At 47.7% G+C, this 20,844-nt stretch overlaps 1 protein-coding gene across 3 annotated transcripts in view; it reads left to right on the plus strand.

Moving 5' to 3' along the window:
- Window positions 1–2,921: 2,921 nt before the first annotated feature.
- The window catches only part of KIF25 (kinesin family member 25), a 65,728-nt gene continuing 47,805 nt past the window's right edge, over window positions 2,922–20,844 (plus strand). Inside the window, exons 1-3 of one of the 3 annotated variants that reach the window (XM_031667581.1) lie at window positions 2,922–3,641; window positions 15,029–15,094; window positions 19,357–19,479. In XM_031667581.1, the coding sequence (XP_031523441.1) occupies window positions 3,141–3,641; window positions 15,029–15,094; window positions 19,357–19,479 (690 nt within the window). In that variant the 5' untranslated portion in view covers window positions 2,922–3,140. The remainder of the gene's footprint in view (window positions 3,642–15,028; window positions 15,095–19,356; window positions 19,480–20,844) is intronic. The other 2 variants (XM_031667583.1, XM_031667582.1) reach the window with 2 other exon arrangements.

The raw sequence follows: 20,844 nt of genomic DNA on the forward strand, positions 1-20,844 counted from the left end.
GACTTGCAGGAGGGAAAGGATGTACAAAAAGTGATAGTTTTATTATTTCCAGTATTTCATCCAGTTTATTCCAAAAATCACATAACCTCAAAAGAGACATGACTAGACTTGAGACTCGGAATTGAAGCCAGTTTCTTGTGTAATTCAGCAAGTGTCTATGGGAGCCTACGGGTGCCTCCTCTGCCTCGGTGACTGGTCTCACAGCGCTTACCTGCCCTCCTGAAACAGTGCGGCTCTGCCCCCAGGGAGCATGACTCCAAGAGGCAGAAGCACATGTTTCATTTACATGTGCTGATCCATAGTAACTTAACTGTAAAGAAGTGCAGGGGACACCCGGAGGCCTAATAAAGTTCCTGTGGAGACAGTAGGCTGTTTTGAGAAAATGATGCCCTTAAGAAGCCTTGCAGATGGAAGAAGTCTGAGGCAGGCAAGCTAGAGCCTCTGGAAGATCAGGAGAGCCAGAGCCAGAGCCCCAGGACAGGAGGGTGCAGGCAGGGGCTGGAGAGAGCCAGGGGCCACCTGGTGCTATCCAGTGGTAAAAGAGCATTTTCTAAGACCATGGCAAGAAGTGTGACTTGTCTTCTTCGCGCAGTGCAAAGCCTCTGCAGGGTTTCGAGGAGGGGCTGGGGCCACCCAGGTGACGTCAGTCGCTCTGGTTGCTGGCATGCGGGGGGAAGGAATGGAAGCCCGAAGCAGGCTTCTGCAGGAGTTGGAGGCTTTGAGGAACTAGATGGTGGTGTGGCCACCCAGATAGGAGAGCGTGGAGGCGTGGGCTGGGGTGGGCCCAGGTAAGCTCTAGAGTTGTTTGCATAGTTAGAGAGATGCCAAAGAACAGACTAGGAAAGAGCACAAAACTCAACTTGGCTGTCAAACAGAAATTGGTCACCATGGCTTTCAGATTGAAAACTACCTTCACATGTCTTCAGTGGGTTAGATCTTATTTTTCTCTGTTCTTCTAAATCTTATGTTTTATTCTTTTATAGAGACTACAGACTTAAATGAATGTTAAATTGGAGACAGTGGTTCCAACTTTAACTTGGAACTTTTTAAAATGATTATAAAATATTAATCTAACTCTAAAGAGAGACCTGGGAAACTGTAGGTGAATTGTATGGCTTTAAAAATGTTCACCTTCTTCCTGTCAGTCTTTTTTGTATTAGAATAGATCCCAAAATATAAAAACGGCCTAGCTCAGTTGAGCAAAATATGTACCATGTTCTGAACAGGCGAAGCACAACTAGGGAGTCTCGGGACTTCGGGTTTGTCTGATTTCCATGACTGCCATTACCTAAATATTGGAAAATCACTGACATCGATTCAGAGACTGTCCAGAGCCCTCTTCAGCCTTTGTGGACACAGAGTGGCTTATTTAAATGAAGCAGCCTCTCCTTCCAATGACGTGAGGTGTTTATTTCTCTTTCTTTCTAGTTGTTTTATTATATGTCACCCATTGCAGACTAGGCACCCATAAATATTTGTTGGGTAAATTACACAAGAAATCGGCTTCTATTCTCAATCGGAAGTCTAGTATGTATCTTTTGCGGTTATGTGACTTTTTGGAATAAACTGGATAAAATCATGGAATTAAAAATTCACTTTTTGCATATACTTTCCCTCCTGCAACTCGTCCAGTGTATGTCTTGCGTAGTGTTACTAAATATAACTTTCTGAAAGTAGCTTTCTATGCAAGAAAGCATGGAGGAGTGCTGTCTTCAGTAGAAGGATTGTTCAAAGACAGCTGGTTGCTGCAGTCTGCAAATGATTTGATCAGATCTCTCTCAAGAAGAATTCTTGTTGCAAGACAAGGAATTGGTGGAATACAAACAAAAATAGGAAATGAAGGAAGAGGAGAGTGCAAAGGCCGACTGGATTGCGAGGGCGTGCACGGGGAGTCTTGGTACCGCAACTAGTTCCGTGTATTCAGAAGAGCAAGTGCCTTCCAGGGGGAAGTTGGCTCAGCCTCACATTCTACGAGGCGTTTCTCAGGCAGCACTGGACATGGGCCGCCCTGAATATTCTTTGCTCCTGAGGACACCATTTGCGGGGCTGACTTGTGTACATACACGGGGCCTCTGGCTGTCTCTGGTAGAAGCAAATTTGTCACACCTCTTGGCAGGATTTCCAGTGACTTGGGCAGAGCCAGTCATTAAAGTGGTAAAGCAGGTTGTATTCCAGAACTTTGTAATGGGGGGAAGAAAACACCTCAGTTTAGAGCTGGACTCAACTCTGCATACAGCAAGGGAAATGGAGTCGGCAGCCAAGGAGCAGGTTAGAGGTTGGTGGAAAGAGGGTCACTGAGAGGCCACAGCAGGGCTGGAGGGCACTCGGGCTAAACTGACCCATGGGGAGTCTTGCTAAAGTCAGGGCTGGGGAACCCAGCATCACCTGGGGGATGGCAGGGGACACGGAACTGATCAGATGTTGGACGCAGTCGTGGGGGAGTCTCATGGCGATGCAGACTTGAGGCTGAGCTGAAAAAGGGCGTGGAGAAGCCCAGGGTCTGGTCAGGGAGGGCGTCCTTGCCACTGGTGCCAGGAGAAGCAGGTGTCCATGTTCCTAACCAACATGCCGCATGGTTGCCGCGATCACGTCGCATACCGTGTCCTGTCACCTCTGCCGGGCTGTGAGCTGGGAAGCTGCGCAAGCCTTTTCGCCACTGTCGTCCTGGCCTGTGTGCATGCCTAGCCAACAGCTGCTGTGTAAATAAGTTTGGAAACCAAGTCCGTGATACGGACGTGATGTATCACAAACACGCTGCAACAAGAGACAAAGCCTCCATCCAGCACTGCCACCGACTCTCCGGGAGCCTTTGGCCACATTCTGTGACACAGGAGGGGCCCAGAGCAGCTCAGTCCCCTCGAGACCTGACACCAGCCCCTCCAGAGACCGTCCATTTTCTAGGAGTCACGTGAAAAAAGTAGAAGAAAGCATAATAAATTGTGATATATTTTATTTTGCCTAATATATCCCAACAGCATCATTTCAACATGCAATCTACACATAAAATGCATTCAGATTCTCTACATTCTTTTTCATGTACAGCCTTCCAAATACAGGGTGTATCACACCCACGAGACTTCCCCGACTGCTGTGTGCTAGTGCTGGATTCTGAGTGACCAGAGAAGCCACTACATTAAAATATGGGGGTCATTCCCCCCGCAGTGTGCGGGGAGGAGGCAGTGGGGCCATTCCCTCTGCAGTGTGCGGGGAGGAGGCAGTGGGGGCCATTTCCTCTGCAGTGTGCGGGGAGGAGGAAGAAGGAAGCTGCTTGCCCCTCCTCTTCCAGGTTCAGGTCCTGCTTCCGGGACTCAGCGCCGCGCCTCTGGGAAGCGCCGGTCCAGGAGCTCCGCAAGTTACAGGAGAACCAGGCGGGGCCGTGGTCCAGCGAGGCCTGGGATTCAGAAGGCATGAAACTTTCCTCAACGCTTGGACACCGGCCCCCTCCCCCGGGTCTTCCTGCTTCTTCCCCCTGCCCCTGGCTCCCGCCTCGAGCCACCCTCTCTCGCTCCCCAACGCCTGCACCTGCGCCGGTTACTGGGGGCGGTGAGAGGAGGCCAGAAGCAGAGGCGATGCCGGCCGGGGGCGGGCGGTGGGGGGGCTTCTGGGAGCAGCGGACCCGGCAGCTGCAAAGCCAAGTGCGGGTGAGTCGGGGTAGGGGGAGGGAGGAGGGACCTCCCCCCTCGGAGGCTCCACGCTGAGGCCTGGGAGAATCGGGTGAGCTTGAGGTTTTCACTGGATGGTGGCCAGCTTTGGACACAGAGGCCCCACGTGATCTGTCCCCGCCCGTCTAGGCTTCCACGACCTAGGGGTGGTGGACCTGCTCTGTCCTCCCACCACTGACCTCCACCTGAGGCCCTGGACTTCCCTGTGGGACCTCCTCTCCCCTCCCACCTGGGGACCTCGTCCCCTGAGGGACCTCCCCCCTCCCCCTCCCCCTCCCCCTCCCACCTGGGCCTCCTCTCCCCTTGGGCCTCCTCTCCCCTCCCACCTGGGGCCTCCGCGACTTTTAAAACCGTCAGCTGTGTGCTGTGCACGTGCCGGGAGCACAGTAGTTAAGCCGGGACAGGTAAAGCTCTTCTAGTCACTGCCCTCTTGGAGTATACAGTTGAATCCGGGAAGTAGATCAATGAAATAAACACAGAATGATTGTAAAATACAGAACGCTGGGAAGTGGAGGTGCATGGTCCCACACGTGTTTATAATTCAGCCATCGCCTAATCTGAGAAATTAAGGATTTCTGCATCGTGCCCGTGCCCGCTGAGCTGAGCTCTGCTGAGATGGGGAGCCCTTCTCTGGCTGGAGGCTGAGGGCAGGAGCTCTGGGTGAGAGGCTGCGGCCGGCAGTGCTGTGAGCTGGGCAGGGGTCAGCGCCGGCTGGGGCAGCGCAGGAAGCAGCTGCTGCTTGAGACTGAGAGCACAGCAAGGGGCCGAGCTCCGCCTGGTCAGTCGGGACCAGTAAGGGATCTTCTTTCTTGAGGGCACAGAGACACCGTTGGAGGGATTGTGAGGAGGGTGGGAAGATGAGATTAAATTCCTATTCTGAAAATGTCACATTGTGGAGGGCACTGGTTCAAACGGAGTAATGGCCATGGAGGGAGAACACTGCCCGGGGACACCCCGGGGTGGCAGGGAGAGGAGCCCCGGAAACCTGAGCAAAACGTGCAAAATGGGGAAAACCACCCACTTTTTTAATGGAAGTTGTGCTAACAGCTGTCAACGAAAAGAGTCAAACTCTGTAAAATATTTGAAGAGATTTATTTGGAGCCAAATATGAGTGACCATGGCCCGTGACACGGCCCTCAGGAGGGCCTGAGAATTTGTGTACGAGGTAGCCGGGGCCAGCTTGGTTTTACACAATTTAGAGAGGCAGGAGACATCAATCAAATACGTTTAAGAAATACATTGGTTCGGCCCAGAAAGGCAGGACAACTCAAAGGGTAGGGGGAGGGCTTCCAGGCTCTAGGTTCATGTAAACATTCTCTGGTTGACAGTTGGTTGAGTTTGTCTGAAGACCTGGGATCAATAGAAAGGAAATGTTCAGGTTAAGATAAAAGATAGTGAAGACCAAGGTTCTTTTGAAGTCTCATTATGGCTGCCCTTAGAGTCAATAGGTGACAGATGTTTCCTATTTAGATTTTTAAAAGGTTCTAGACTCTTTAGTTCATCTCTTCAGGATTGGGAGGGCCTGGAAGAAAAAGATCTAACCGTGTTAACAGAGATTCTTTACAGATGTACACGTCCCCCAACAAAGGACAGCTTTGCAGGACCATTTCAAAATATGGCAAAGAAGCATGCTTTTGGGGTAAAATATTTTGACTTTCTTCTTTGTCTCGTAATATTATGTCTGAGTCAGATTTGGAAAGTAAGTCACAATGTATAGGGCTAAATAAAACCCATCTGATGAGAATTTATGATTTGTAGGGCATGACTCCCCGGGCCCCTTAGATAGGAATTTGAAGCGCAAGAGTTAAAAAAAAAAAAAAATCAGAGCTTAGTCCTCACAGCATACATCAGATGACAAATATTTATTCAAGAAAGTCTGCTAAAACTCCATAAGAACAATGATCATCTGTGGATCCCTCCTTCCCCCACTCCAGCTTATCTTGACAGAGCCCCCCTCTTGGTGGTTGTGTCCGAGAAGACAAGGCTTGCTCTCCCCTCAGCTCCCATCCGAGGGTCCCCTTATCTCACCAGGAGGGACAGATGCCAGCATTTCTCACCGCAGCACCCAGTTGAAGAGGCTAAATTCCTGGTGAGCATGGACAGCCCCCTTCTTCCAGCCAGTCTCTACTCATTGGATGGGGTTCTAGCCAAGAACAGCAGGCTAAGAAGGCTGGGATTCCATTGCTCTCCCCAGCTCCACTGTAGGACACAGCTCTGTAAAAAGAGGCAAACTGAAAAGACCAGAGAGCAGGACAGTCCCCAGGGAAGAAAAGGTTGCTCTGAAGCTCTTCCCAAAGGAACTGGCTTTATTGGAAACAGCGAGTTCAAGCCTGAAGGCATGCTCTGAAAGGATTGTTCTCTTAATTAGGAGCAATGAATTGGTCTGTGAGGGCTGCCAGAACAAAGCACCACAGACTGGGGGCTTAAACAACAGAAATTTCTCCCTCACAGTTCTGAGGCCTGACGTCTGAGCTCAAGGCATTGGCAGCTTTGGTTGCCTCGGAGGCCTCTCTCCTTGGCTTGTGGATGGCCACCTTCTCACCGCGTCCTCACGTGGTCTTTCTTCATCGTGTCTCTGTACGTGTCCAAATTTCCTCCTCTTGTAAGGACACCAGCCACATTGGAACACGGCCCACGCCCTCCTCTGGTAAGGACACCAGTCATGTTGGAACAGGGCCCACCCCCACCCCCATGGCCTCATTTTCACTTAATCACCTCTTTAAAGATCCTATCTTCAAATAGAATCATATTCTGATATACTGGGGGTTGGGACTTCAACATTTGAATTTGGGGGTAGAGACAAAATTCAGCATATGATCAACAAGCTAATTCATAGCCCTACTAGGTTGCTAGAGAGAACCAAAATGGTGACTAAGAAGAGCCCTTGGCTGGGCGTGGTGGCCCACGTCTGTAATCCCAGCACTTTGGGAGGCCAAGGTGGGCGGATCACGAGGTCAAGAGATTGAGGCCATCCTGGCCAACATGGTGAAACCCCATCTGTACTAAAAATACAAAAATTAGTTGGGTGTGGTGGCGTGCACCTGTAGTCCCAGCTACTCGGGAGGCTGAGGCAAGAGAATCGCTTGAACCTGGGAGGCAGAGGTTGCAGTGAGCTGAGATCGTGCCATTGCACTCCAGCCTGGGTGACAGAGCAAGACGCCGTCTCAAAAAAAAAAAAAAAAAAAAAAGGGAAGAAGAGCTCACCTGGAGCTAACACAAACCTCAAAGACAGGCCTCAAAACACGACCCCTGCTCCAGTATAATTGGACCAGACACTGAAGAAATGTATGCCCAGGTCATTACTGAAAATCATAGAGCAATCAGTTGGTAATTAATGGAGCTTAACAGGTAGATGTGATGCCGCATAAGGTAGATGGCTTAACAGAGGGATCAGGGAAAGAGATAGCCAATGTCCCCACCAAAACCACCACAACCCAGGGTGGCTGTGAGGATGCCCAAGGCTGAGTTCTCCAAGGAGCTACCCCAGAGGCTTCACACTGCAGGGGAAATAAGCTTCATTGAAATAGTCTAACCAAGTGACTCAACAGATAAGCAAAGAACAACAAAACCAAGCTGCAGGCAGGGAGGAGAGGAATCAGCATGTACAGTTTTCATACTATTACCTAAAACATCCAATTTTTCAATAAAAATAGACATGCAAAGACATTCAAAGAAACAGGAAAATGAGACATGAGGAAAACACAGGAAACAAAAGCTGCCTTATGAGGGCCTAGATTTTTGTTTTTTAATTTGACTCTGATTAGCAAGAGGGCCTAGATTTTGAGGAGACAAAGACTTCAAAGCAGCCATTACAGACATGTTCAAAAAACTAAACAACGCTGTGCTCATAGAAGTGAGGGAAACCATGGCAATGTCTCATCAAATAAAAAACAATGAAGAGATAGAAATTATTTTTTAATGATAATCCTGGAGCTGAAAATAACTGAAATGGAAAAAAAAAAAATTTCTGGCAGGGCTCAGGAGTAGATTTGAACTGAAAAGTCAGCAAACTTTAAGATAGATTGGTAGAAATCATGTTATCTTAAAAACAGAGATAATAGATTTAAAAAATGAACAGAACCTCAGAGAAAGATGTGAAACCTTTAAGCACCCCAGTATATGCATAATGAAAGCAAAAGAAGGAGAGAAGAGAGATAAAGGAGCAGGAAAATATTCAAAGAAATAATTGCTGTAAACTTCCCAAATTTGCTTAAAAATATGAATCTCTCAAGTTCAATGGATCCCAAAAGTAGGATAAATACAAAGAGATCCACACTCGCACACGTCATAGTACAAATGTTTGAAGCAAGATGCAAATCTTGAAAGCAGATTTGTTGTCGTGTACGTGAGAACCCAAAAGGACTAATGGCTGACTTCTCCTCAGCAATGATGGAAGTCAGAGGGTGGTTGATACAGTTTGGCTGTTTCCCCACTCAGATCTCATCTTGGATTCCTATGTGTTGTGGGAGGGACCCAGTGGGAGGTAATTGAATCATGGGAGCAGATACCTTCCCCATGGTGTTCTCGTGATAGTGAATGAGTCTTACGAGATCTGATGGTTTTAAGAGGAGGAGTTTCCCTGCACAAGCTCCTTCTCTCTCTCTCTCTCTCTGTCACCATATGAGGTGTGACTTTCCGCTTCTGCCATGGTTGTGAGGCCTCCCCAGCCACATGGAAATGTTAAGTCCAGTAAACCTCTTTCTTTGGTAATTTGCCCAGTCTTAGGTTTGTCTATATTAGCAGCATGAAAACAGACTCATAAGGCAGTGGAGTGACATGTTCAAAGTGCTGAAAGGAAAGAAAACCTGTCAATCAAGAGTCTTATATCTGGCAAAACTGTCTTTCAAACATTAAAGCAAAATAAAAGCACTATTAGAAAAACAAATCTGAGAGAATGTACTGTGAGAAGGAAATCCCTCAGGCTGAAAGCCCATGAAACCACAAGGAAGCTCAGATCCACAAAGAGTGTCAGTAAAGTAATTACGTAATTATAAAAGATAGTAGACATGTATATTTCGTCATTTTCCTTCTCTTAACTGATTTAAAGAGCAGTTGTATAAGACAGAATGTGTATAATTGTACCGTTGGCTGGCCCTGTAACATGTAGAAATGTATTTGACAAAAATAGCACAAAGGATGTGATGAAAGCAAAGTTTTATTGGAGTCAGGAAATGACACCAGTGACTTGAATCCATAGGACCAAATGAAGAGAAACAAACATGGTAAATAAAAAGAGAAATAGAACTTGCATAGAAATATACATGTATTCTCCTTCCTTTCCTCACCTTCTTTAATGAACATGAAATTATGTAAAGTCATAATTATAACAATGTATTGTATTTGTAACATATATACATATAATGTGTATAACTATAATAATATAAAAGAGAGGAGAGAAGAATACACCTAACAACAGGGCTTCTGAACGAGTGAGACAAAAACCGACAGAATGGAAGAGAAATAGGCAATTCAAAAACAGTGACTGCAGACTTCAATACTCTACCTTCAATTATGGATAGACCAACTAGATAGAAAATCAACGAGTAAACAGAAGACTCAAAGAACACGACAAACTGAACAGACCTAACAGACATCTGTGGAACACGCTACCTAACAACAGAACTCAGAATTCTTCTCAAGTGCGCATTGAACACGCTCCAGGATAAACATACTAGGTCATAGAACAAGCCTGAATCATATATGATTTCTATCCTTTAAATAGAATAAGCCTGAATCATATACGATTTCTATCCTTTAAATAGAACAAGCCTGAATCATATACGATTTCTATCCTTTAAGTAGAACAAGCCTGAATCATATATGATTTCTATCCTTTAAGTAGAACAAGCCTGAATCATATACGATTTCTATCCTTTAATGTATTCAGGCTTGTTCTGTGACCCAGCATGGTTATCCTGGAGCGTGTTCAGAATAGAGTTAAATTTGAAATTGATGGCAAAAATAAATTTGGGAAACTCACAAATATGTGGAAATTAAACAAGACACTCTTAAATAACCAATGTGTCAAAGAAGAAACCACAAGGAAATAAGGAAGTACTTTGAGATAAACAAAAATGAAGATATCACAGTACAGAAACTTATGGGATGAAGCTAAAGCAAGGCTTCGATGGAAATGTATAGATGTAAAAGCCTGTATTTTAAAAGGAGACAGATCTCATGTCAACAACCTGCTCTTCTACCTTAAGGCACTGGACAAAACAGAGCAAACTAGACTCAAACAAGTTGAAGGAAGCAAACAAAAGAGATTAGAGCAGAAGCGAATGAAATAGAGAATAGAAAAACTACAGAGAAAATCAACACAAATAATTGGCTCTTTGAAAATATCAATAAAATTGATGAACCTTTAGCTTGACTGACTAAACAGGGTCTCAAATTGCTAAAATCAAGGATAAAAAAGGGGAGGCCAAGGTGGGAGATTAGGAACCAGCCTGGGTGACATGGTGAGACCCCCTCTCTATATAAAAAAAAAAGAATAAAAAAGGGAATAGTATCTTACAGAAATATAAAGGATTATAAGAAAATACTATGAACATTGCCAACAAATTAGATGAAATGGTCAAATTTCTATAAAAACACAAACTAACAAAACCGATTAAAGAAGAAATAGAAAATCTGAATTGAACTATAATGGGTAGAGAGATCGAATTAGTAACCAAAAACCTCCACAAAGAAAAGTTCAGGTCCAGATGGCGTCATTGAATTCTACCCAACACTTAAAGAAGAATTAGCACCAGTCCTTCACAAACTTTCAAAATCTAGAAGAGGAGAGAACATTTCCCATTCCATTAGGCCATATTACCCTGATGCCAGAGCCACAGAAAGATACCATGAGCAAAGAAAACTACGGAGCAGTATCTCATAAATAGAGGTGCAGAAACCCTCAACAATAGATGAGTAAGCAGAATCCAGCCATATATAAAGAGAATTATACATCAAGACCAAGCGGGACTCACTCCAGGAATGCAAGGCAGGTTCAGCATTCAAAAATCAGTTAAGGTAATAGACCATATCAAGAAAATAAAGGACAGCACTGCTATGATTATCTTAATAGACCCAGAAGAAACATTTGACACAATTTAACACCTCTTCATAATAAAAATACTCAATCAAATAAGAATGGAAGGGAAATTCCCCAACTTGATAAAAGGCATCTGTGAGAGAACTATAGCTAATGTTGCTGAAAGACCGAACGCCTCTCCCCAGAGACCAGGAGCAAGATAGACACATCCACTTTCAACACGTTTGGTCCACATTGTCCTGGAAGCATGAGTCAAGCGGTTGGGCAGGGAAATCAAAAGGAAATGGCATCTACATCAGAAAGGAAGAGGGAAGATGATCTCCAATTTGCAGAAGACATGATCTCGTAGACAGAAAATTCTAGGAAATCCACTGAAAAGGGGCCAGGCACAGTGGCTCATGCCTGTAATCCCAGCATTTTAAGAGGCAGAGGTGGGTGGATCACTTGAGGTCAGGAGTTCCAGACCAACCTGGCCAACATGGTGAAACCCCATCTCTACAAAAATACAAAAATTAGCTGGGCATGATGGCAGGTGCCTGTAACCCCAGCTACTCAGGAGGCTGAGGCGGGAGAATCACCTGAACCCAGGAGGTGGAGGTTGCAGTGAGCCAAGATCTCGCCATTACACTCCAGCCTGGGTGACAGAGTGAGACTCTGTCTCAAAAAAAAAAAAAAAAAAAAAAAAATCCACTAAAAGAAAACTCATTCACAGTAAATAAATTCAGCAAGGTTGAAGAATATAAGGTCAATATACAAAAAGCAAATGTATGCTGTAGGAATGAACAACTGAAAATGAAATTAAGAAAACAATTCCATCCAGACATGGTGGCTCATGCCTGTAATCCTAGCATTCTGGGAGGCTGAGACAGGAGGATTGCTTGAGGCCAAGAGTTCAAGACCAGTCTGGCCAGCATATCAAGACCCTGTCTCTATTTAAAAAAAAAAAAAAAAAAGGCTGGGCATGGTGACTCACACCTGTAATCCCAGCACTTTGGGAGGCTGAGGCTGGTGCATCACCTGAGGTCAGGAGTTCGAGATCAACCTGGCGAAACCCCATTTCTACTAAAAATACAAAAAATTAGCTGGGCGTGGTGGCAGATGCCTGTAGTCCCAGCTACTTGAGAGGCTGAGGCAGGAGAATCGCTTGAACCTGGGAGGCGGAGCTTGCAGTGAGCCGAGATCATGCCATTGCACTCCAGCCTGGGCAACAGAGTGAGACTCTGTCAAAAAAAAAAAGAGAGAGAGAAAGGAAAGAAGGAAGGGAGGGAGGGAAGGAGGGAAGGAAGGAAGGAAGGAAGGAAAGAAGGAAGGGAGGGAGGGAGGGAGGGAGGGACAATTTTGCTTACAATAGCATAAAAAATATCAAAACATTTCAGAATGCCTTTAACCAAAGAAGTACAAGGTGTAAAACTTAACAAGACTTTTACACTGAAAATGATGTTCACCATTATTAGCCACCAGGGAAAAACAAAACCACAACATGACACCACTGCTTGCCCACAAAGAGGACTATAATAAAAGAGAGATAATCACAGGTGTTGGAGAGGAGGTGGAGAAACCAGGATCCTCATGCAGTTGTGGGAATGTAAAAATAATGTTGCTCTTACCAAATGGAACGTCTTGACTGTGAGTTGTCCAGGTTCTTGGTGTGTTGAACAAAGAATTGAACAAAATGCACAAACAAAGCAACAAAAGAAAGAAGCAACAAAAGAAAAAAGCAACAAAAGCACAGATGTATTGAAAGTGCAGATTGATTGAAGTGAAAGTGCACTCCACAGAGTAGGAACGGGCTCAAGCAAGCGGCTCGGGAACCCCAGTGGCAATGTTCTGTAGGGCTTTTCTGAGGCGAAAAGAATTTGGTAACACCTCTGGGTGCCCTTTAGAGGCCTGTGACCAATCAGAGGCTGAAGCGGAGATGTGGCCCGTGGTCAATCCGAGGCTGACATGCAAACTTGTCTGTCTTGTTATCACCGGAGGGAGACAGTGGCCTGTGTGCTGCCCAGTCCTGCCTGGAACTAGCTGCACCTGCTGTTCTTTTGCTTATACCTTCACCCTTGGTTACTCTGATTCCCTATTCTCCTGCCTCACAGCTGCTTGGGAAGACAGTCTGGCAGTTCCTCAAAATGCTAGGTATATGCATCCAAGAGATGTAAAAACATTTCCCCACAAAGCTTATACAGGAATGTCCTGGCAGCACTACCCTTAATAACCAAAAGGAAGAGAAAACCTCAACGTCCATCAACTGATGAATGAATAACAAAATGTTACACATCCATACGATGGAATATTCTATTTGGTAATAAAAAGGAAAGAAATTCTGATATTGCTACACATGGCTGAGCCCTGAAAACCTTATGCTGAGTGGGAGCCAGATACAAAGGACCACATGTTGTGTGATTCCATTTGTATGAAATGTCCAGAATCGGCAAATACAGAGACAGAAAATAGATCCGTGGTTTCCTGGCGCTGGGGGTAGGAAGTAGTTAGGAGTAATGTCTAAGGGTTTCTTTTGAGGAAGATGAAAATATTCTGAAACTAATTCTGGTGAGTGTTGTACTCAACGCACACTAAGGTTCACTGAATTGTGCATGTGAGTAAATTGTCTGGTGTGTGATTTGTACCTCGGTCAGGCTATGGAAACGTTTTCAATTAATGTCAGAAAGAAGAAGCTGGCAGAGAGTGGTGGTGTCTGCTCCTGCAGTTGTCCGTGAAGGGAGGGTGCCCTCTTGGAATTAAGTGGACTGGAGAGGAAATATTCCAGAGATTTCTTTTTAAGAGGCTAAATGGACTGCATATAGCAATGGATAGCATAGATCAGGGGTCCCCAGCCTCCGTGCCATGGACCGATACTGGTCCGTGTCCTGTTAGGAACCGGGTGCACAGCAGGAGGTGAGCAGGGGTCCATGAGCATTCCTGCCTGAGCTCCGCCTCCTGCCAAATGAGCAGCGACATGAGAGTCCCAGAGGAGCGCGGACCCTCTTGTAAACTGCACCTGTGTGCTCCTTGTGAGAATCTAATGCCTGATGACCTGAGGTGGAATGGTTTCATCCCAAAACCATCCTACCCCCAGCCTGTGGACAAACTGTCTTCCATGAAACCAGACCCTGGTGGCAAAAAGGTTGGGGACTGCTGGTGTAGATGACTCCCAAGGCCTCAGGTCATATCACCAGTCCCAAAGAGTTTGGAGTTACAAGCAAGATTGTCCTAAAATCATCACAGCTGGTTGTGGGCGTGTCAGCAGGCGTGGGGGAGGAGGAGTCCCCAGCAGAGGACTGAACCCCCCGTAGGAGGGCCTGCACCACAACCTGCTTCCTAAGAAACTGGTGGTTGTCTTTGCAGGAAATTCTCCAGTTGCTGGCTCTCTCTGTGTTCACTATTGATAGGTGATATGTCACAGCCCTACATCAGACCCTCCAGTGCCCTCCCATCTATGTGGGATCAAACCCAGTCTTCCACCTGGCTTGCACACACCCTGGCCATGCCCTGGCCTCCTTCCCACCTCAGCCTCCCTCACCCACTCACCGGTCTCGCAGGCCTCTGCCCCGTCCTCAACACGCCACGCTCGTTCCCACCTCAAGGCCTTCACACTGGCTGCTTCTGTGCCCCAGTGTTTCTGTGACAGTCCTCAGCCCTCCCAGCCAGCCTCTCTGAGCCCGCTTCTGACAAGGGGTGGGAGGGTCCAAGCCCCCGGGTTCGGCTGCTGGTCAGGGGCCACACTGGAGGCTGGAGAGGTGGTGGATGTGAGCGTGGACGGTGGGAGGGAAGCACAGCCTGTCGGGGTGGAGATGGTCTTTCCTGCCTGTCCTGGGGCCGCGGCGTCATCCGAGCCCAGCATCGGTCAGTTCCCATACAGTCAGGCATCGCTGAATGGCGGGGTTGTGTTCTGAGAAATGTGACCTTGGACAGCTTTGTCATTGTGGGACATCGTGGGGTGCTTTTTCACGACCTGGGAAGGTGCCGCCTGCTGCTATCGGGTGTGGCCATTGCAGCCAGGCCACAGATCTGTGCAGCACGGGACTCTGCCGAATACCGCGGGTGGCTGTAACACAACAGTGAGGATGTGTGTATCGCAACACAGAAAAGCTACAGTAAAAATAAGGCACTGCCCTCTCAAGCGGCCACGGTGAGGGACGAGGCCTGTCATTGACCAAAGCACGGCCGGGCAGCCCAGGACGGCAGCTCCTCACCAAGGGCCCGTGTGTTTGCGTCCAGTGTACGCTGTGTTCTGAGGGTGAGCATGATGGCTGATTAATAGAAGTCTCATGACTTCAGTACAACCAGGTAAGTGCTGCGTTGGTCATTGTCTGTTTTGGATCCTTGGTTGTAGGCCAAAGAAGACAAGATAGCAGAACTGGAAACGGAAAACGCTGTCCTTCTTCTGAAATTGGCAGAGGTAATATTTTTAAATGTCCCGCAGGCTGAGTGGAATTGTATCCAGTGGGGAGTGATTTCGTGTTGAAGTCAGCTTTTAGCCCTTGTAGAAGAAATCCACTGTGGGTGACTGCCTGGGACCTTTTCTTTTTGCCATCGAGTGAGCCGACAGGGACTCCTCGGTTGCTGTGTGAAGTGTCTTCTTACACTGGATCAAGGTTGAGCTCTAAATTCCTGTGTGTCTCTGTGCTCACAGGTATTTAATGAGTAACAGTTCATGAGGAACTCACGCTTTTTCAAAACAGCTCTCTTGAGGTTTAGTGTACCAAGTGGGTGTATCATAAATTTACCCGTGTTAAGTGTACAATTCAACATTTAGGAAATGTGTAGTTGTGTAACTGACTTAGTCATTTGTGCTGCTGTAAAATATATCTGAGACTGAGACATTTATTAGAATAGAATTTATTGGGAGGCGAGGCAGTGGGATCACAAGGTCAGAGATGTCAATACCATCCTACAGAGCTGGCTGGCCCGAAACCCGTCTCTACTAAAACACAAGGTGGCCGAGGCGAGGTGGCCTGTAGTCAACTACTAGGAGGCTGAGGCAGAGAATATATGAGGAACCAGGGAGGCCGAGACACACAGTGACTGAGAGATCTAGCCACTGCACTCAGCCTGAGCTGACAAATTAAAGACTCCGTCTCAAAAAAAAAAGAGAGAATAGGAATTTATCACTCAGTTCCAGAGGCTACAGAAAATCAAGGCCAGACCCGCAGGCCGTGGCGAGGGCCCTTCTTCCTCAACGATGGTGCCATCTCTGGCACTGTCCTCGCCTGGCAGGACAGTGGGGAGCACAGAGCTGCATGTTCCACTTCTGGCGTCCAGGAACTTGGTCCATCCCAAAGGCTGCACAGGTTCCCTTCTGTGCATCCACGGGCTGCGGGTCCATCCCCAAAGGCCTTCTTCCAGTTCCCTCCAGTCACCACAAAGGCGTTCACTCAGGCTGCTTCTCAACACCACCACATCGGGGGTTAAGTTTCCATGTGAATTTTGGATGTGGCGCATTCAAACCGCAGCAGCCACCATCACCACAAGCCAGGTGCCCGGGGTCTCCATCACCCCGAAGGCCCCCGCCGGCATGCTTCCGCCCTTCCCGCACCCCGTTGTTCCAGGAAGCCGCTCGTCTGGTAACTGGAGCGATCTGCCATCCCGGGATCAGCCCCAGAACACCTGAACGATGCCACCCCTATCATCCATCTGCCTCACCAAAGAAAAACGTCTGTGGAAGATGACTCCGCTCAGTTTTTCTTGCAGGTTTGTTCTCAGAATTGAAAAGGAAGGGAGCACACAGGGAGAATGCCCTTGGCACACGCGGACTCAGGTTGTTCTTTTCTACCGTTTGCTGTTGCTACTTGGGGTAGACTGAGAAGCGGCCGCGGAAAGAAAGCAGGCCTGAGTCCCTGGAAGCTTCTCATCGGGACGTGAACCGACTGGGAAAAGGACATTTGCAGATGTGACCAAATTAAGACTTTTGGGATGCGAGAGTGTCCTGGATTATCCTGGTGGGCTCTAAATGCCACCGTGAGTGAGTGTCCGTAGAGGAGGGAGGCAGAGGAGTTTCCACACAGAGAGGCCACGTGGGGATGGAGGAAGGGAGCTTTCCAGATGTGACCATGTGTACTGGGCAATACAACCGCAGGCCAAGGGTTGCAAGCAGAGCCAGAGCCAGGAGGAGGCAGGTGGGCCCTCCCCAGAAGCCTTCAGAGGGAGGCCGGACCACACCTTGCGTCTGGACTTCTGGCCTCCAGAACCACGAGATGAGAAGTTTCTGTTGGACGCCCCCAGTTTCCCATAATTTGTAACAGTGGAAATAGGAAACCATTGTGTTCTCATCTTTAAATTATTACCCCTTTCGAATTCTTGGAATCTCAGCAGAATCAGGGCCAAGTGGGGCTTCTACTCTTCTTGACTATCCTTGAATAACCCTGTTGAGTTTCATTGGAAAAAAAAAATGCAGTTATACAAAACCTGCAAATTAATTAAGGGATATTCATACTACTTCTTAAATGAAGTGAATATTTTCTGCATTCGTTTTTAAGCTCGTTCTTTCCTGGGGTGTTGAGGCCCAGGTGTGCACGCATTATCATGCCCTTCCTAGGCGCTGAAGACCAAGGCACGCAGGCGGTAACACCAAGGTCTGGAGAGGTGAGAAACATTCCCACATTCACAATGACAAAAAGCCACGGGACTGAGCATCAAATCTCGTCACCCAGTTCCAGGCCACATTGTTCTCTGGAAGTGCACAGTGTAATTCTACAGTAATGAAAACAGTTGGAAATAGTAACCTCGTCCAACCTAAGAGCCTAACAGCAGCATTTCGTGGCTTTATTGGAAGGGTCAAGACTCTTGGTCAACAAGATCTCAAGGAACCCCAGGCGTCGTTGCTCCACGGTCACACTCCAGTCTCCATCTCCTCCTCCTTCCATGGAGGAGGGACCCCAGACCCCTGCCGGTGAGTGCCTGAGTGTGCCTGAAATGGCAGAGGTAAACCCCTCGGCATCACATTCCAGCAAAGCCTTCTCCAGCGGAACATGGATGGCCCTGCTCAGGGTGCCTCAGCATGAGTGGCTCTCCAGGACGTCACAGCCTCTGCGGTGCCAGCAGCCTGTCAAGGAGTGGCTGTCCGTGTGGCCGCAGACCCCTGAAGTGCAGGCCCAGCCTTCCCATTTGGGTCTGGTCCAGAGCCTGGTGCTGTTCACCACGCACTGTTGGTGGGGGCACTGCCCAAGCCCAGCAACTTTTCTAGTGTCATTTAGATGAGCTTTTTAAAGGATCTTTTTTAACATGTGAGATCATTAGGCACACAGTGTGAAGTGAAGCTGTGGAGCCCTGGCGTCTGCACTGTGAGCCCCTCCTGGTGGTTCCGGTCACTGGAAGGCCGATCTCCACATGGTGGCCCTGCCTGCTGCCTCCCCCAGGCCAGCATGCCCCACTGCCACCAGAGTGTGGCCTTGGTGTGTGGCGTGCTTGGCGTCACGGGCCCTGCAATGAAATGGCTTTTCCACTGGGACTCCCGGGCGGGGACGCAGGTGGAGCATTGTCCACCCCATGCACCTTGCAGATCTGGCGGCTGCACTGGCCTCCTGGTCCTCCTGGCCCTCCCAGCCTCTCACCCTCCCGGAGGCGGAGCTCCCTGCCTGCGACTCATGCTCCTGCTTCCCATGTCGCCCTCACCTAAGATAAGTCCCATGTCCCTTGCCCAATAGGTGGTGACTTTATTTCCATCCAACTCCATTCCTCAGCAACCCCCAGCGCAATCCGGCGTCCCTGTGCCCACGCAGGCTCGTTCCCCCGTCTTTCTGTTGCCCACGGCCAAATCCCCCAAAGCTCAGGGCAGCCCCACGTTGAGTGCAGGCCATCCTGGGGCCATGGATTTTCCCAGAATTGCCGTTCCACGCCCGGTGAGTCCCGGAGGCTTTGGAACACGGTTTCTAACACGCGCAGGCTGATTTCTAACGCTCACGCGCGTGGTATTGCTTTCTTCCCAGAGAGGATCTGAGCCTTTGGGGGCCGGGGACTCAATTTTGCTGCAGCTTCTTCTTTAGTCGGATGAGGGTGGGAGAACCTTCCCGGGCCCATCCTCAAGCCCCACGGATCCGGCCGGTGCTCTCGACGGCCTCTTCACCCCGGGGCTCTGGGAGCCGCCCTCCTCTGCAGTTGTCTGTTAACACCTTTCCACTTCGGAGGAGCTTCGCACGGAGAATACAGCGATTTTCTGACCTAATCGCACCCCGCTGTGCGGCCGCCCTCGCTCCACAGTTACTTTCGGTGACTTTGCAGCCTCCTGCCCCGCTGGGCCCAGCTCTCTGCTCCTGAGTCCCGGTCCCTCTGCTCCTGAGGCACTGAGCTTGGCCGTCTCTGTGCCAGGACTGGGGCCTGGGCTCAGCTCCCCGGAGGCACCGCAGGCATCGCCGGCCTCACACGCAGCCCGCCTTCCAGGACGTTCTGCCTCCCCGCACCTGGCCGGGACCCTCAGGCTCAGCCCCGGGGGTGCCTTCCCGACGGCTCCTGTGGCTCCTGGTTCACCTGGAGTTGTCCCCGCCGTGTTCCCCGCTACCGTGAGTCCCACGCAGGGGCGTTGTCTTCTCTCAGGCGGGCAGGTGCACCCGGGACAATCAGCAACCATTCTCTCCTCAGAGGAAAGAGGAGAGGTCCAGCCGTCCTCTGCTTCAGCTTCAAGGTTTTAAGACTTTAAATTGTCTTTGTTTATTTTCTATGCAATAGTACAAGGGAAAGATTGAAAAGAGTCGCAGTGAGGCCACTCGGATTTCCACCCTGTACAACAAACAGCAGCGTCTGCAGAGAAACACACGCTCAGCCTTGAGCCAGTTGGATCGTGTCATTCAGGTAAAAACAGCTTCACCAGAAGCCAGAGTTTTAATTTATGCAGTGAATGTTTATGTGTATTTCTGGTGAAACGGTTTACATTATGCTTGTCAAAAGACATGTCATCTTATGGAAGTAAAAGAGGCCCTCACTGAAAATAGGAAAGCCCCTCGTGTGTTAGATACAAGTTTCCATTACAGGCCCATTCTGGTCTTCTTTAAAAGGGTATACCATCGTTACGATTTTCTTTTTTTCTATTTATTTATTTATTTATTATTTATTTATTTATTTAGAGATGGAGTCTCGCTCTGTCACCCACGCTGGAGTGCAATGACGCGATCTCGGCTCACTGCAACCTCCACCTCCCAGGTTCAAGCGATTCTCCTGCCTCAGCCTCCTGAGTAGCTAGCACTACAGGTGCCCACCACCATGCCTGGCTAATTTTTATATTTTTTGTAGAGACGGGGTTTCACCGTGCTAGCCAGGATGGTCTCCATCTCCTGACCTTGTGATCCGCCTGCCTCTGCCTCCCAAAGTGCTGGGATGACAGGCGTGAGCCACTGCGCCCGGCCAAAATCGTTACTATTTTCATAATCAACTGCAGATGGTGTTCACTCAGGGAGCTCTGCTTTCTACTACATACTAAACAGAAGACTAAACCTAAAAACAAAACAAAACATAGGATTGGGATTCTGAGCAAATATCAGAAGGAAAAATACATTTTGGCCATGAAATGAATTATTTCAAATAGCTGTGGTAGTAGTTCAATTTTATGAGTCAAAATTCTCATTTTAATGAATCAAATTAAATCATTAAACTGAAATCTTACTTTAGTTAATCAAAGTTCTCAATTTAATTTTAACGTTAAATGGTGGAAAACATGTTTATACATGTTAGATTAAATAGATCTGGTACAGCATGTCATCAGTGTGAACAGCTCCTGTTAAACTACTAATAATTTTTAGAAATGAAAGTTAAAAAAATACTTATTCCGTATAGTATATTTGGCAGTTCTCCAGGGTGAAATTGTAGGAGGGTATTTTTATACCTTTGGTTGAGAACATTGTTTTACCTTGGTTTTAAACAATGTGACCAGCATAATGACTACAACAGTAAAACATCTGTAAACAGGATTAATCTGTTCTCTTTGTTACTGAGAATGAGCGATATCCCAGCCCCTGGCAAGCTGCATTCGTGTATTTAGAATAAATGTATATGAAATTAATTTTCATTCTTTTCAAACTGAATAAAATTAATTGAATAGGTTGTCTAACTTTTTCTGTACTCCATATAATAAAAACACTTGTTTTGATATTAAAATGTTATTAAGTTATTACAATGTTTCCCAAACATATGAAAGTCATCTCCATTTTATAGAAAAAGAGA

This window comes from Papio anubis, chromosome 6 (assembly GCF_008728515.1).
Source record: "Papio anubis isolate 15944 chromosome 6, Panubis1.0, whole genome shotgun sequence".
Classification (NCBI taxonomy): domain Eukaryota; kingdom Metazoa; phylum Chordata; class Mammalia; order Primates; family Cercopithecidae; genus Papio; species Papio anubis.